At 36.6% G+C, this 16,145-nt stretch overlaps 2 protein-coding genes across 6 annotated transcripts in view; one reads left to right on the top strand and one right to left on the bottom strand.

Moving 5' to 3' along the window:
- The window catches only part of TPGS2 (tubulin polyglutamylase complex subunit 2), an 821,754-nt gene that overhangs the window by 169,550 nt on the left and 636,059 nt on the right, over positions 1–16,145 (bottom strand). The gene's annotated exons all lie outside the window — the stretch shown is intronic.
- Positions 1–16,145, top strand: part of KIAA1328 (KIAA1328 ortholog) — a 912,897-nt gene that overhangs the window by 628,268 nt on the left and 268,484 nt on the right. For all 5 annotated transcript variants that reach the window (XR_007721060.1, XM_050767244.1, XM_050767242.1 and 2 more), the window contains one exon: positions 5,732–5,859. Coding sequence is in view for 4 of the 5 variants with exons in the window: in XM_050767244.1 (XP_050623201.1) it covers positions 5,732–5,859 (128 nt within the window). In the remaining variant the exon portion in view is untranslated. The remainder of the gene's footprint in view (positions 1–5,731; positions 5,860–16,145) is intronic.

Below are 16,145 nucleotides of genomic sequence, written 5' to 3'. Positions count from 1 at the left end.
TAAATATATCTATATTTATATAAAAATACACACCAGAGGGGGCAAAGCAGATATAGCCAATGCCAACAACTGAATATATTTATATAAATGTATATAGATCTATATAAATATAGAAATATATACATATGTAATAGAAATTTATATAAATTATAAATTTACTTACAGATATAAAATTTTATAAGAGTTTATCTGCCTATTTTTCTATGTGTCATAGGAAATGCCACTTGTCTCTGACACCTGGGATGCTTGGACTGGTACTTAGTAATCTTGATCTAATACAGAACTAAATGAAGTGGCAAGTGTCACGTGTAACTCCTAACTACCTCAGACTTGTCTCATAAGAATGAGAACATTTTATTTTATAAACCAGATTATGATACCTGATAAAATTAGTAATAATTCCATAATATTAATTGTAATTGAGTCCATATTCTAATTTTTCTAGTTGTCCCAATAATGTCTTTTCTGTTTTTCTCCCTGAACGAGGATTCAGTCATGCTTCATGGGTTGCATTTGGTTGTGTCTTTGGTCTCTTAATCTAAAATAAGCCTCCTGCCCCAAACCTTTTCGCCTATGACACTGACTTTTTGAAGAGTTCAAGCCAAGTGCTTTGCAAAATCTCCCGTATACTGGATTTGTCTGATTGTTTCTTACAGTATCATTTAATTTGTTCCTTTATTCCTTCTAAATTCTGTGAAGTGGAAGTTAGGTTTACAAATTTGATTAGGTTCAGATTAAAACATAAGTGATGATGCCTACTTCCTGCAATTGGACATAATTTCTGTTTTTCTACTTATTAGTGATCCTGAATTAATTTACTTTGAGTATTGACCACCAGATTGTACCGTTGAAAGATGCATTTTGTTCTTTGCTGTAAGTAATTATGACTCTTCAAGAATATCTAACTCATTAACCTTTCACCTAATGGTTTTAGTATCCTTTAATGATCCTTAACTGTATTACTTATTACATTGGGGGTTCTAAAATGGTGATTTAAAATTTTGACTGTTTGTTCTAATTAGTTTGCTTTCTTCTGTAAAGAAAGACTTCACTTTTTTTTTTTTTTTTTTTTTTTTTTTTTTTGAGGCAGAGTTTCAGTCTTGTTGCCCAGGCTCGAGTGCATTGTTGCGATCTCAGCTCACTGCAACCTCCGCCTCCTGGGTTCAAGCAATTGTCTTGCCTCAGCCTCCTGAGTAGCTGGGATTACAGGCGTCTGCCACCATGCCTGGCTAATTTTTTGTATTTTTAGTAGAGATGGGGTTTCGCCATGCTGGGCAGGCTGGTCTCGAACTCCTGATTTCAGGTGATCTGCCCACCTCGGCCTCCCAAAGTGCTGGGATTACAGGTGTGACTTGGCTTTTTTAATCCATCCTTTCTTCTCCTTTTGCAGCATTACTACGAAGTTGTGGATTTTTATTTATTTAGTTTTCTATTAATTAGAGTGATTATTTCAGTGCTCAAATTTTCCCAAATGTGGTTAATAGACATCCCCTTTAGGCTATCTCCTTTTTTTTTTTTTTTTTGAGATGGAGTTTCTCATCACCCAGGCTGGAGAGCAATGGCATGATCTCAGCTCAGTGCAACCTCCACTTCCCGGGTTCAAGCGATTCTCCTGCCTCAGCCTGCCAAGTAGCTGGGATTACAGGCACCCACCACCACATCTGGCTGATTTTCACTGTCTTGTTTTTGTTTTTTTTTTTTGGTTTTTTTTTGTGTGTGTGTGAGATGGAGTCTCGCTCTGTTGCCAGGCTGGAGTGCAGTGAGTGATCTAGGCTCACTGCAACCTCCGTCTCCCGGGTTCAAGCGATTCTCCTGCCTCAGCCTCCCGAGTAGCTGGGATGACAGGTGCCTGCCACCATACTCAACTAATTTTTGTATTTTTAGTAGAGACAGGGTTTCATCATGTTGACTAGGATGGTGTCAACATCTTGACCTCGTGATCCGCCTGCCTCGGCCTCCCAAGGTGCTGGGATTACAGATGTGAGCCACCGCACCTGGTTGCTATCTCCTACTCTTGTGACAGGCCCTCATCTATTTGTCTTTGAACACTTTCTAGCATTTTACAGCACAACAAGATGTTTGAAGTTTACTTTATACTTTCTCTACCCCGAAATGGGGTTCAACCGTTTTTCCAAGGAGTGTTGGCTCCAAAAAAGGAGAATCTTTTTTTTTTCTTTTAATTTAATGATTCACCTTTTGTCTTTTCACAGAGGCCTCTCTACATTTAGTTCTGTAAAGATTAGTTCTGTAAACATTAGTTCTGATCAAGATTACTAAGTACCAGTCCAGGCATCCCAGGTGTCAGAGACAAGGGTGTGGTGAAGTGGTGGGGGTGAACGCTGGTAGGCCAGGGGAATTATTTCAGTTAAAATAATCTTTCTTTACTTTGGCAGCCTCCTAGTAGTATATCCTATCTCCAGCCCTTCCGCTCTCCACTTGTGATTTGTCTCTCACACAGTTTTTATTCTTTAACTCATCCCCTTATTCATTCTGCTCTTATCATTACTTTTACTTATCTATCTAATGCATTTTAGTGTTAAGATTTTAAGCTTTACCAAATGATTATTTTCCACAGCCATTTCAGCTAATTAATTTGATGGTTAGGTTTTGATGTAATCTTGCTTAATACTAATTTATATTTATTTATTTATTTATTTGTGTTACCTAATGAAGACTTATTTCTTCGAAGAGGTTGCAATGACTGCTGTGTCTTCCACTTCTTAAACAGTGGTTAGGCAGACTGAAGAGTTTTAAATTCATGTCATGGTTTGGTGTACACTTTCCCTTAAGTTTGGTTTTCAACATCTAGTTCATTATTTTCTGTCATTCGGCCAGGATGGAGTTAAATATGTCTTCTTTTTCACTGTACCCCCCAGATCATCGAGAAGGCATTTTGTCCACATTTTCCTAACATAAATCTTGCTCTCCAGATGAAGGATTGAAGTCTCATTGTGCTAGGGAGGAAGGAGAGGTGGGGGAGGGTGCATTTTGAAATCTGCTGTATCAAGAAAGACATTAAAAATTGATAAAGGCAGGACTACCTGTTTTCATATTCTCCCACATAGCATGTGTGTAAATGAATTTGCCTGTAATTTGTTTCAAATGCTGACATTTTACTCCTAAGCTATATAATTGTGCTTGATTTTTCCAGAGTAAAATTCATATTCTGTGACCAGACTAATATGTTCACCTACTATAAAAATTACTGCCTATGGTAACAGCAAGAATAAAAATCTCCTTTTGTATACATAATAGCTGGCAGAGACTCCTGGGACCACCACAAATCATTCCTATCTTTTAGAGCTTGCTTTCCATGGAAATGTAAAACCAGCCTAGTCTAATGTACATTGACTCTGAAAACCTATTTAGACTACCATTTATACTATTGTTATTTAAGATGCCAAGGATTCAACAAGCTCTTCTAATTATTGTATTATCTAAGCTTAGTAACCTATCCTTTCCCTGTGAACCAGCTCCTCTTCTATCATCTACCTCTGGCTCCTTTTTTGTTAAAGGTTAATAATGAGAACAGTGAAGCAATTAGTTATTTATGCAGTCATGATTGGCAAAAGTTATTAGCACAAGAATCTGCCCAGAAGCAATGATTAGGTTATGAAAATGTTAAGAAATACTGAAACCAGACACCATTTTGACTTTTAAAAAATAGTATTTCGACCCTTATTCATGATGACCTGTTGTAAAAGTATTTATACAGAATAAATCTCATTGGATAGTAATTCTTATACTAACAGCATACATAAGTAAGTGTTAAGGGGAGATTTGAAAATGTACTGAAGGGACAAAGAGCCTGGGGAGGAAATTACCACAAAGAAAAATAAGGAACAGAACTCTCTCTTGGGTAGAACTATTTGTCTCCCAGGCACTGGTCTACAAAGTTAGCTGACGTTTTCTGATTTAGTATTTTCATCTTGAACACTTGGCAAGTTTTACGAATTGTGAGAGAGGGTACCCCAGGTTAAATTGCCATGTTCTTTATACCAAATTATAAAATTATAAAAAATGTAGGGAGATATGGGTTCAGAATATTTCCCGCTGATGGTTTTATTAATGAAATATTGACTTAACTGAAAAACTTAACAAAAAATATCAAATTATACTCTCTTTAATACAGTTAGGAACTTTCTGTGTAAATTGTCAGTACTCTTATCAGAACAGTGTTACTATTTGTACCCCATACTGATTTTTTCAAATAATAACTTTATTGTGTATAATTCATGTAAAATAAAATTCACTCTTTTGAACTATATAATTAAATGGTTTTGAGTATATTCCAAAAATGTGCAAACACAACTACTTTGTAATTCCTGAACGTATTTATTACCTTTCCACCAAAATTCATACCTGTTTGCAGTTGCTCTCCATTTCTTCTCCCCTAACCCTTAGCAACCACTAATCTATTTCTGTCTGTATATATTTGCCTGTTCTGAACATTTTATACAAATGAAATCATGCAATATATGGCCTTTTGTGTCTGGCTTCTTTTACTTAGCATAATATTTTCAAGGATCATCCATGTTGTAGCTTGTAGCGGTACTTCATTGCTTTTTGATGGCTGAATAATATTCCATTTATAAATATTCCACATTTTGTTTATTCATCCGTGGACATTGAGATTGTTTTTACTTTTCTACTATAGGAATAATGCCATGTTGAATATGTATATACAAGTTTTTGTGTGGACATATGTTCTTTAAAAAGTTGTCTTTGCTTATATATTTAATATTCTTCAGGACATATTTTCACTTCTCTTGAGTATATACCTAGGAGTAGAATTGCTGGGTCATATGTCAAAAAAATCTCTAACATTGTGAAACAGCTAACTTATTTTCCAAAGTGGCAGCACAGTCTTATGTTCCCATTAGTTATTTAGGAGGGTTCCAGTTTCTTCATGTCCTTGTCAGTGCTTGTTAGTCTTTTTGGTTATGGTCATCTTAGTGAATGCAAAATGGTATCCCAGTGTGTTTTTTATTTACTTTTCCCTAATGGCTATGTTGAGTATCTCTTCTTATGCTTCTTGGCCATTTGCATATTTTGTTTTGGGAAATGTCTATTAAAAGCCTTTGCCCACTTTTAAATTGTACTCATTATCTTTTTATTGTTTAGTTTTACAAGGTGTTTATATATTCTGGACACAAATTCTTTACTGTATCGTTTCCAAATATTTTCACTCACTCATGGGGTTGTTTTTTTCAATTTTTAAATAATGCCATTTGAAGCACAGTCATTTTACATTTTGAAGCCCAATTTATCTATTTTTTTAAAAATTTGATTACTTGTGCTTTTAAGTGATCATCACCTAATCCAAGGTCACAAAGATGTACTTTTGTATTTTCTGCTAAGAGTTTTATAGTTTTAACTCTTATGTTTAGATCAATGATACATTTTCAGCTTGTTTTGTTTTTTTTAATATGGTGTGAGGTAAGAGTTCTTTGCATGTATCTACATTTGTTTTTATTCAAATTTAAAGAATCAAGGAATAAATTTGTTTTCAAATGGGATGTTCTTTGCTACTCTTTTTGTGAAGTATTGCTTTATCATTTTGGGGGAGGAATACATGTAACTTTTATCTGAAGACTGTATACTTATGACTGTCTCACCAAATATGATTGCATTTTTGGTTCTGTTTTGTTTATTGGAATATGAAAAGCAGCATTGATGGATGCAGTTTGAATCAATTTTTTGGTTTTTTCACCTTAATTTGCAACCTCACCTCTTCAGCTACAGTATAGAGAATGCCAAGAACTTCTAAGCCTGTATCAGAAATATTTGTCAGAACAACAAGAGAAGCTCACCATGTCTCTCTCAGAACTTGGTGCTGCTAGAATGCAGGAACAGCAGGTAAGCATCTTTAATTTTACTTTTCTTGTCTTCAGTGGATCAGCAAGGTGTCAGAAGAGCCATTTGCTTTTTATGTTAATTTCCTCACAGTATATAATATTGTTTTAAAACATGTAGCTACTGCATGTGATTGAGTTGATGTCTTTCCCTCCCCCTTTCCTTTCTCCTCCTGTTCCTGGGACCAAAGGTAAGGAATGATTATTTGAAGAAGTCTGTGTGGGTCAGTGGGGAAGCTTCTGGTTGGATGAAAGCACAGCCAGAAGGGTAAAGAAAACACTGCTCTGTTACTTAATGAAGAAGATAAGGTGGGCTGTTTGTTACTCATTGTCCTTATGGAAATCACAAATAAGCCTTTCGTAATTCTTGTTTATTTTTTAGAATAATGAAAGTTAATTGTGGACTTATAAAAACTTTAATTGGAGAATATTAGGATATTTTGCATATGCTTGCATACATGTATTGATCATGTAAGTATATAGGAGAGTGTTTATATAAACATTTATATACATATCGCCAAATGGTATGTATTATATAATTAAATGAATGCTCAGAACCCTATCAGATGTGATTGAAATAAGCCCTAAAGACCCACTTCTGGTTAGGGGATTCCCTTTCCTAGCGAAGGGAAGCCATGACAGACTGTACCTGGAAAAACGGGACACTCTGCCCAAATACTGGGCTTTTCCCCACAGTCTTAGCAACCAGCAGACCAGGAGATTCTCTCCCGTGTCTGGCTCGGCGGGTCCCACTCCCACAGAACCTTGCTCACTGCTAGCGCAGCAGTCTGAGGTCAACCTGCGAGGCTGCAGCCTGGCAGAAGGAGGGGCGTCCACCATTGCTGAGGCTTCAGTAGGTAAACAAAGTGGCCGGGAAACTCGAACTGGGCAGAGCCCACTGCAGCTCAGCAAGGCCTACTGCCTCTACAGACTCCACCTCTGTGGGCAGGGCATTGCTGAACAAAAGGCAGCAGAAACTTCTGCAGACTTAAACGTCCCTATCTGACAGCTCTGAAGAGAGCACTGGTTCTCCCAGCACAGCATTTGAGCTCTGAGAACGGACAGACTGCCTCCTCAAGTGTGTCCCTGACCACCGTGTAGCATGAATAGGAGACACCTCCCAGTAGGGGCCAACAGACACCTCATACAGGCAGGTGCCCCTGTGGGACGAAGCTTCCTGAGGAAGGACCAGGCACCAATATTTGCTGTTCTGCAATATTTGCTGTTCTGCATCCTCCACTGGTGAGATACCCAGGCAAACAGGGTCTGGAGTGGACCTCCAGCAAACTCCAACAGACCTGCAGCTGAGGGACCTGACTGTTAGAAGGAAAACTAACAAACAGAAAGGAATAGCATCAACATCAACAAGGACATCTACACCAAAACCACATCTCTAGGTCACCAACATCAAAGACCAAAGGTAGATAAAACCACAAAGGTGGGGAGAAACCAGAGCAGGAAAGCTGAAAATTCTAAAAACCAGAGTGCCCCTTCTCCTCCAAGGATTGCAGCTCCTCGCCAGCAATGGAACATAGCTGGACAGAGGATGACTTTGAAGAGTTGACAGAAGTAGGTTTCAGAAGGTCCATAATAACACACTTCTTTGAGCTAAAGGAGGATGTTCTAACCCATTGCAAGGAAGCTAAAAACCTTGAAAAAAGTTAGATGAATGGCTAACTAGAATAAACACTGTAGAGAAGACCTTAAATGACCTGATGGAGCTGAAAACCATGGCACAAAAACCTTGTGATGCATGCACAAGCTTCAATAGCCGATTTGATCCAGTGGAAGAAAGGATATCAGTGATTGAAGATCAAATTAATGAAATAAAGCAAGAAGACAAGATAAGAGAAGAAAAGAGTAAAAAGAAATGAACAAAGCCTCCAAGAAATATGGGACTATGTGAAAAGTTTGATTGGTGTACCTGAAAGTGATGGGGAGAATGGAACCAAGTTGGAACACACTCTTCAGGATATTATCCAGGAGAACTTTCCCAACCTAGCAAGACAGGCCAACATTCAAATTCAGGAAATACAGAGAACACCACAAAGATACTCCTCGAGAAGAGCAACCCCAATACACATAATTGTCAGATTCACCAAGGTTGAAATGAAGGAAAAAATATTAAGGGCAGCCAGAGAGAAAGGTTGGGTTACCCACAAAGGGGGGAAGCTCATCAGACTAACAGCAGATCCCTTGACAGAAACCCTACAAGCCAGAAAACAGTGGGGGCCAATATTCAACATTCTTAAAGAAAATAATTTTTAACCCAGAATTTCATATCCAGCCAAACTAAGCTTCATAAGTGAAGGGAAATAAAATCATTTACAGACAAGTAAATGCTGAGAGACTTTGTCACCACCAGGCCTGCCTTACAAGAACTCCTGAAGGGACCACTAAACATGTAAAGGAGCAACTGGTACCAGCCACTGTAAAAACATGCCCAATTATAAAGACCATCAGTGCTATGAAGAAACTGCATCAATTAACGGGAAAAATAACCAGCTATCATCATAATGACAGGATCAAATTCACATATAACAATATTACCCTTAAATGTAAATGGGCTTGATGCCCCAATTAAAAGACACAGACTGGCAAATTGGATAGAGAGTCAAGATCTGTCAGTGTGCGCTATTCAGGAGACCCATCTCATGTGCAGAGCATAGGCTCAAAATAAAGGGCTGGAGGAAGATCTACCAAGCAATTGGAAAAAAAAAAAAAAAGCAGAGGTTGCAATCCTAGTCTCTGATGAAACAGACTTTAAACCAACAAAGATCAAAAGAGACAAAGAAGGCCATTACATAATGGTAAAGGGATCATTTCAACAAGAAAAGCTAACTATCCTAAATATATATGCACCCAATACAGGAGCACCCAGATTCATAAAGCAAGTCCTTAAAGACCTACAAAGGGACTTAGAGTCCCATACAGTAATAATGGGAGAATTTAACACCCCACTGTCAGTATTAGACAGATCAACGAGACAGAAGATTAACAAGGATATCCAGGAATTGAACTCATCTCTGCATCAAGTGGACCTCATAGACATCTACAGAACTCTCCACCCCAAATCAACAGAATATACATTCTTCTCAGCACCACATCACGCTTATTCTGAAATTAACCACATAATTGGAAGTAAAGGACTCCTCAGCAAATGTAAAAGAACAGAAATCACAACAAACTGCCTCTCAGACAACAGTGCAATCAAATTAGAACTCAGGATTAAGAAACTAACTGAAAACCATACAACTACATGGAAACTGAACAACCTGCTCCTGAATGACTACTGGGTAAATAACGAAATGAAGGCAGAAATAAATACATTCTTTTAAACCAATGGTAACAAACACACAACGTAGCAGAATCTCTGGGACACATTTAAAGCAGTGTGTAGAGGGAAATTTATAGCACTAATTCCCCACAAGAGAAAGCAGGAAAGATCTAAAATCGACACCCTAACTTGACAAGTAAAAGAACTAGAGAAGCAAGAGCAAACAAATTCAAAAGCTAGCAGAAGGCAAGAAATAACTAAGATCGGAGTAGAACTGAAGGAGATAGAGGCTCAAAAAACCCTTCAAAAAATCAATAAATCCAGGAGCTGATTTTTTGAAAAGATCAACAAAATTGAAATAGCCAAAGTATAAATGGTTTGTTTGTATTTTGATCTGAAATATTTTCTTTTGTTCTGTTTTCTTAAAACATAGCTGATAAAAAGAGGCAGAGGAAGGTGGCAGCTATTTTTGATTGTTTATGTGAAGTTTCCCTGCTACACTGAAAACAAGTCAGGCAGTTTTTAAGATGGCTTTTGCCTACTGCTTTTCAGGGGGTAAGAGAAAATGGTAGTTGGAAGATCAGATTTCAGACCTTCAGTTTTACATTTCTACTTACTGCTCCTTCATGACATAGATGTGTGACGAGGGCACAAAATGGAAGGCCAATCCATTTGACAAGGATATGGGAGGTGAGATGGAGGAATCTTTCATTTACCAGTGTTAATAGTCTTATCGTAAGGATACAGAGCTGATAGTGAAGATATAGTCACAAGGGGGTCCTAAAGACATCTAGAGGAGACCTTTTTCTATTTACTTTGAAACTGGAGGAAAATAAAACTTTCTTAGGTGTTATTGATTTGTATTTAAGCTAGTGATTTCTTGGAGGTTTTGCCCAATAAGTCTATTTCCTTGCAGTAAGGGCATCATTGTGAAAACTGTAAACCTCAGTGATGTCACTGACCTAATTCTCTTCCCACCTCCCACTTATCTTGTCATGAAGTTACATGTTCTATTTATGTACTTGCAAATAGACTGTGCCCATCTCTGTAGTGTCACCTTTTTTGTTATTTTGTAATCGTTGTTACATCATTCATCTATCACCCTTATCAGCTTTTTTGAAAACAGGCATCTTGTTGCATTGGTTTTTGTACACTCGGAGCCTAACAAAGGTCTTGGCTTAAGAAATACAAATTTTTCATTAATTTGTATTTAACAAACATTTATGTAGTATGTACTACTTGTTAATACATGTTAAATCATTTAATCCTAACTCAATGAAATAAGGTAGGTTATTATCTCTGTTTTATGCCTCTCCCAGAGGCAGAATGAATGAATCGGCTAGGTCATACAGCTAACAGGTTGGCAAAGCCAAGATATGAACCAAGCCAATCTGGCACTATAGTTTGTGAAGAAGGAAAGACAAGAAAAATTTGAGATAACTAAAATTGTTAAAATTTGGCTTTAGATATTCTTGTTTCTATAACTAACTCTCCTTGGCTCTTAATCTGACATACAGATTTTTAAACTCTAGAGCACAAATATGCTAGAGAGATGGTGGGAAACTGTTTTCTTTCCTTGTAAGGAGCCACAGTGTCAGATAAAACATAAAATTTTATTCTTAAAATTTTAAAAATTTTACCTTCAGATTTTATGATGGCGATGGCAGCAGATCCTTTTTCATGAGGCATTTATTTGACTTTGAGAGACTTGTTCTGTTTTTTCTTCGTATTGGTTACTCTCTCGCATATTATGGTTTTGCTTGTAGTCTATTAAATCCGCAGTTCTCCAGAAGAATGCCCTAGCTTATGATTTTTGTTTTTGACATCTGCCATTTCCTTGAAAAGAAGTTGGCTTTATTTACAAGGTGATTTTTTTTCTTGTTTTCTCCCCATCCTCTTTCTCTTTTTCTTAAAGATAACTGCATTCTACATTTCTTTTGTAATTTATTCAGCATTATAAGTTCTTCGTAGTGGGTTCTAGAGAGGTTCTTCACTTGTTCTATTCAAGTTGTAGTATTTATTTGATGTGTGTATATTACCCCATTATCTTAATAGTACAATCCTATAGTACTTATAGCTATAGTACTTACAGCTATAGTATAGTACAATCCTAGTTTTGAACATGGTAGGGTCTAATAACCATAGTTTTGGTCAATGTACATTTTATAATATAGCCTTTTCTTGTTATAGGAGAGTGTTACTCTTTTTTAAATCTAAACTTAGTGTTACTTCACTTATAATGCTCATAACTTCCATTTTTGTCTTATTTGTAGCCTATACCATTTTACAAAAGTTGTCATATTTCCTCAGTACTCTTTGTAATAAGATAAAGCCTAGGCAGCATTTTGAATAGCTTCTCCTACTCCAGTTTGAAAATGTTGGTAGGTAAGCCTATTTTACCATTGTTATTAACTCTGCATTACTTTGGCAGGTAGATATAAAGTAGCTTTATAATTTTCTTGGAATTTCTTTTTTTTCCTTAAAATTGGTAAAATGATTACTTTTTAACCATGGGCAATGGATATTGTATTTCAGTTCCTCTGATCTGGTAAAAGGCTTCTTAGAGAAACTTCTTTATTTTCCCTGTGATTACTTGTTCCATATTTCTTAGTAGGTCTGGGTCACAGACAGGTCAAGAATCTGAAATTTACTAAAGATGGCTCATTGCTTAGTACAAATTTAATGTCTATTGATGGTTGTTATCACTATTGTCTCTATAGTGTTATTAAAAGGCAATCAGAAGTTCGAAACCAGCCTGGTCAACATGATGAAACCCTGTCTCTAATAAAAATACAAAAAAAAAAAAAGAGAGAGAATTAGCCAGGCATGGTGGTGTGTGCCACCATACCCAGCTCATTTTTGTATTTTTAGTAGAGATGATGTTTCACCGTGTTGGTCAGGCTTATCTCACATTCCTAACCTCAGGTGATCCACCCACCTTGGCCTCCCAAAGTACTGAGATTATAGGCATGAGCCACCATGCCTGGCCGAAAAAAAAAAAAAAAAGTTTTATAGTACTTACGGACACACAGTCTTATGACTGCTTCCTATTCTGTGACTACTTTCGTATATTCTTTTGGTTAAAATTTTACCTAATTTTATTTTGTTCTTTTTAATGTGTACTTAATGTGTAATATGTGTCTTAATTCTATCTAATATTATGCTATCTTCAACTTATAAGCCTAGATTTTATTGACAATCCAGAAGCATCATCATACTTCTAATTGACCAAAAAAAAAAAAAAAAAAGTATGTGAAGCTCTTTATACTATTAAACTCCTCACAGACTAAAAGGTCTGTAGGTAAAACAAGAATTGTTCCTTGCTAGGCCTGCCATGGTAAACAAAAACCAACAAACAAAGAAAAAACAAGAATAGGAATAACAGCAGACTTCTCATCAGAAACAATGCAGGAAAAGGCAGTACAACAGCTTATTCAAAGAGCTGAGGGTAAAGGAAACTGTGACGATCAAGCAAAACTATTCTTCAAAACTTAAGGTGATTTAAAGGCATTTCAACATTAACAAAGACTAAGAGTACTAGTTTACCTGCCTTACAATAAATACTAATAGAAGTCTGTTTATATGAAAGGAAAATGACATGAAGCAGTAACTCAAATCCACACAAAGAAATAAAAAGCACCAGTTAAGATACGTATTTCCCTTTTCTTAAACAATTTTATACACCTGAATAAAACAATAATAATCCTGTATTGAGCTTATAAGATACAAAGATTGTGTGTGTGTGCGTGTGTGTGTGTACATGTGTGCATACATTTGCACAAGGGAGACGAGAAGGGAGGGAGCTATATTAGAGTGAATTTTCCGTATACTCCTGGAATTAAGTTAGTGGAAAGGAAGTAAAACCATCTTTATTCATAAAAAACATGATACTGTATATAGAGAATCGTGAGAAATCCACAAAAAATGGTGATGGAATCAATAAATGAGTTCAGCGAGGATGCAGGATATAAGATCAATATGTAAAAATCAGTTTTACTTCTGTTGATTACCAATGAACAATTAAAATACGGATATACTTAACAGAAGAAGTGCGAGACTTTAACACTGAAGACATTAAAACATGACTGATAGAAACTAAAGAACATCTAAATAGATGGAAATGGGTTCCATGGTCATGGATTGGCCATTTTCCCCAAATTGATCTACAGATTTGTTGCAATCCTGATCAGAATGCCAGCAGATTTTGATAATTCCTTTTTTGTAAAAACTGGTAAAACAGTCTTAAAATTTATATGGAAATGCAAAGGAGTAAGAAAAGCCAAAACAATTTTGAGAACGATGAGAAGAGTGGAGGATTAATCTTTTCGGTTTCAAAATTTGTTCTAAAGCTATGGTATAGTAGGTAGAATTTTAAGATGGCTCACATGACCTTGGCCCCATGGCAAAATGGTTTCACTCTTGCGACTATGTTATGTTATATATTTAAAAAGATTATCTGGGTAGGCCCAATATAATAAATGAGAAAAACAGAGAGTTTTCTTTAGCTGAGAGTGAAAGATGAAATCAGAGAGATTTGAAACATGGAAAGGATTCATCTCACCACTTCTAGCTTTAAAGATGAATGGGGCTCAAAGCTGAGGATTGTTCATGGCTAACAGCAAGAAAATGAGGATTTAAGTCCTACAACCACAAGGAGCTACATTCTGTCAGCAACCTGAATGAGCTTGGAATCAGTTTCCTCCTCAGATATTCCAAATTAGATCACAGCTCAGCTGATAACCTGGATTCAGTCTTGTGAGAAACTAAACGTAGAACCTAGTCGAGTTGGTCTGGCCTTTTGACCTACATAACTGTGAGTTAGTGAATTTGGGTTATTTTAAGCTGTTGCATTTATGGTAACTTTTTTTGGAAAAATAGAGAAAGAATATACACAGAGGGCTCCAAGATGGCCAACTAGACCCAGGCAGGAGGAACATTTCCCATCAAAGGACTGGAACATCAGGAACACTGGTACACTCCTAGCAGATCTTCAGAAGGAAGGTATTGAGAGCGGGCGGAAGGAAGAAACAGATGCTGGGCTGAAAGGGGAGGAACCCTGCACAGGGCTACTGCACACTGGGACTTGTTCATGGCCTTCAGTGACTCCTGTGGAGTGGGTGAGTTGAACAAGCAAGGAACAACTCACTCTCTTCATGGGCATCTGGAATCCCAGAAATAAGACAGTCACACAACAGTAAAAAAAAAAAAAAAAAAAAAAAAAAAAAAAAAAAAAGAATGAAAAGGAATGAACAAAATCTTCAAGAAATATGGGATTATGTAAAGAGATCAAATCTATGACTCATTGGCATCTTTGAAAAAGATGGGGAGAAATAACTTGGAAAACATATTTGGAAAACATATTTCAGGATATCATTCATGAGAACCTCCCCAGCCTAGCTAGAGAGGCCAAGATTCAAATTCAGGAAATGCAGAGAACCCCTGCAAAATACTTCACAAGAATATCATCCCCAAGACACATAATCGTCAGATTCTCCAAGGTCAAAATGAAAGAAAAAATATTAAAGGCAGCTAGAAAGGACAGGTCACCCAGAAAGGGAGGCCCATCAGAATAGCAGTGTAACTCTTAGCAGAAACTCTATAAGCCAGATGAGATTGGAGGCCTATATTCAACATTCTTAAAGAAAAGAAATTCCAGCCAAGAATTTCATATCTGACCAAACTAAGCTTCATAAGTGAAGGAGAAATAAGATCATTTTCAGACAAGCAAATGCTGAGGGAATTTGGTACCACCAGACCTGCTTTACAAGAACTCCCAAAAGAAGCACTAAATATGGAAAGGAAAGACCAGCAACTGCAAAAACACACTTAATTACACAGACCAGTGGAACTTTAATGCAACCACAAAAATCAGCATAATAAACAGCTAATAACATGATGACAGGATCAAATCCACACGTATCAGTACTAACCTTGAATGTAAACGAACTAAATACACCAATTAAAAGGCACAGAGTATCAAAGTGGATGAAGAAGCAAGACCCAGTGGTATGCTGTGTTCAAGAGACCCATCTCACGTGTAGTGACACCCGTAGGCTAAAAATAAAGGGATGGAGAAAAATCTACCAAGCAAATAAAAAACAGAAAAAAAGTAAGGGTTGCAATTCTAATATCAGACAAAACAGACTTTAAACATCTTGTCTAGTATCAGAAAAAAAAAAAAAAAATCAAAAAACACAAAGAAGACCATTACATAATGGCAAAGGTTTTAATTCAACATGAAAACCTAATTAGCCTAAATATATTTGCATCCAACACAGGGGGACCCAGATTCATAAAGCAAGTTCTTAGAGACCTTCAAAGAAACTTCCACACAATAATAGTGAGATACTTCAACACCCCACTGAGAGTATTAGACAGATCATTGAGGCAGAAAATTAACAAAGGTATTCAGGACCTGAACACTGGACCAAATGGATCTGATGGAAATCTGTGAAACTCTCTACCCCAAAACAACATAATATCTATTCTTCTCATCTGCACTGAGTACAATTTAATCTAAAATTGGTTACACAATTGGACATAAAACAATCTGCAGCAAATGCAAAAGAACCAAAAGCATATATTAGCCCTCAGACCACAGTACAATAAAAATAGAATTCAAGACTAAGAAAATCTCTGAAAACTATACAATTTCATGGAAATTAAACAATCTGCTTGTGAATGACTTTTGAGTACATAATGAAATTAAGGCTGAAAACAAGAAGTCCTTTGAAATGATTGAGAACAAAGATACACTATACCAGAATCTCTGGGACAGAGCTAAGGGAGTGTTAAGAGGGAAATTTTTAGCACTAAACATCCACATAAAAAGTTAGAAAGACCTCAAATTAGCAACGTAACATAACAACTAAAAGAACTAGAGAAGCAAGAGCAAACCACCCCAAAGGAAGCAGGTGACAAGAAATAGTCAAAATCAGAGCTTAACTGAAGTAGATTGAAACACAAAGAAAACATTCAAAAGATAAACAAAGCCAGGAGCTGGTCTTTTGAAA

Source organism: Macaca thibetana, chromosome 18 (genome assembly GCF_024542745.1).
Source record: "Macaca thibetana thibetana isolate TM-01 chromosome 18, ASM2454274v1, whole genome shotgun sequence".
Taxonomy (NCBI): Eukaryota; Metazoa; Chordata; class Mammalia; order Primates; family Cercopithecidae; genus Macaca; species Macaca thibetana.
This window is presented reverse-complemented; position numbering and strand designations above follow the sequence as displayed.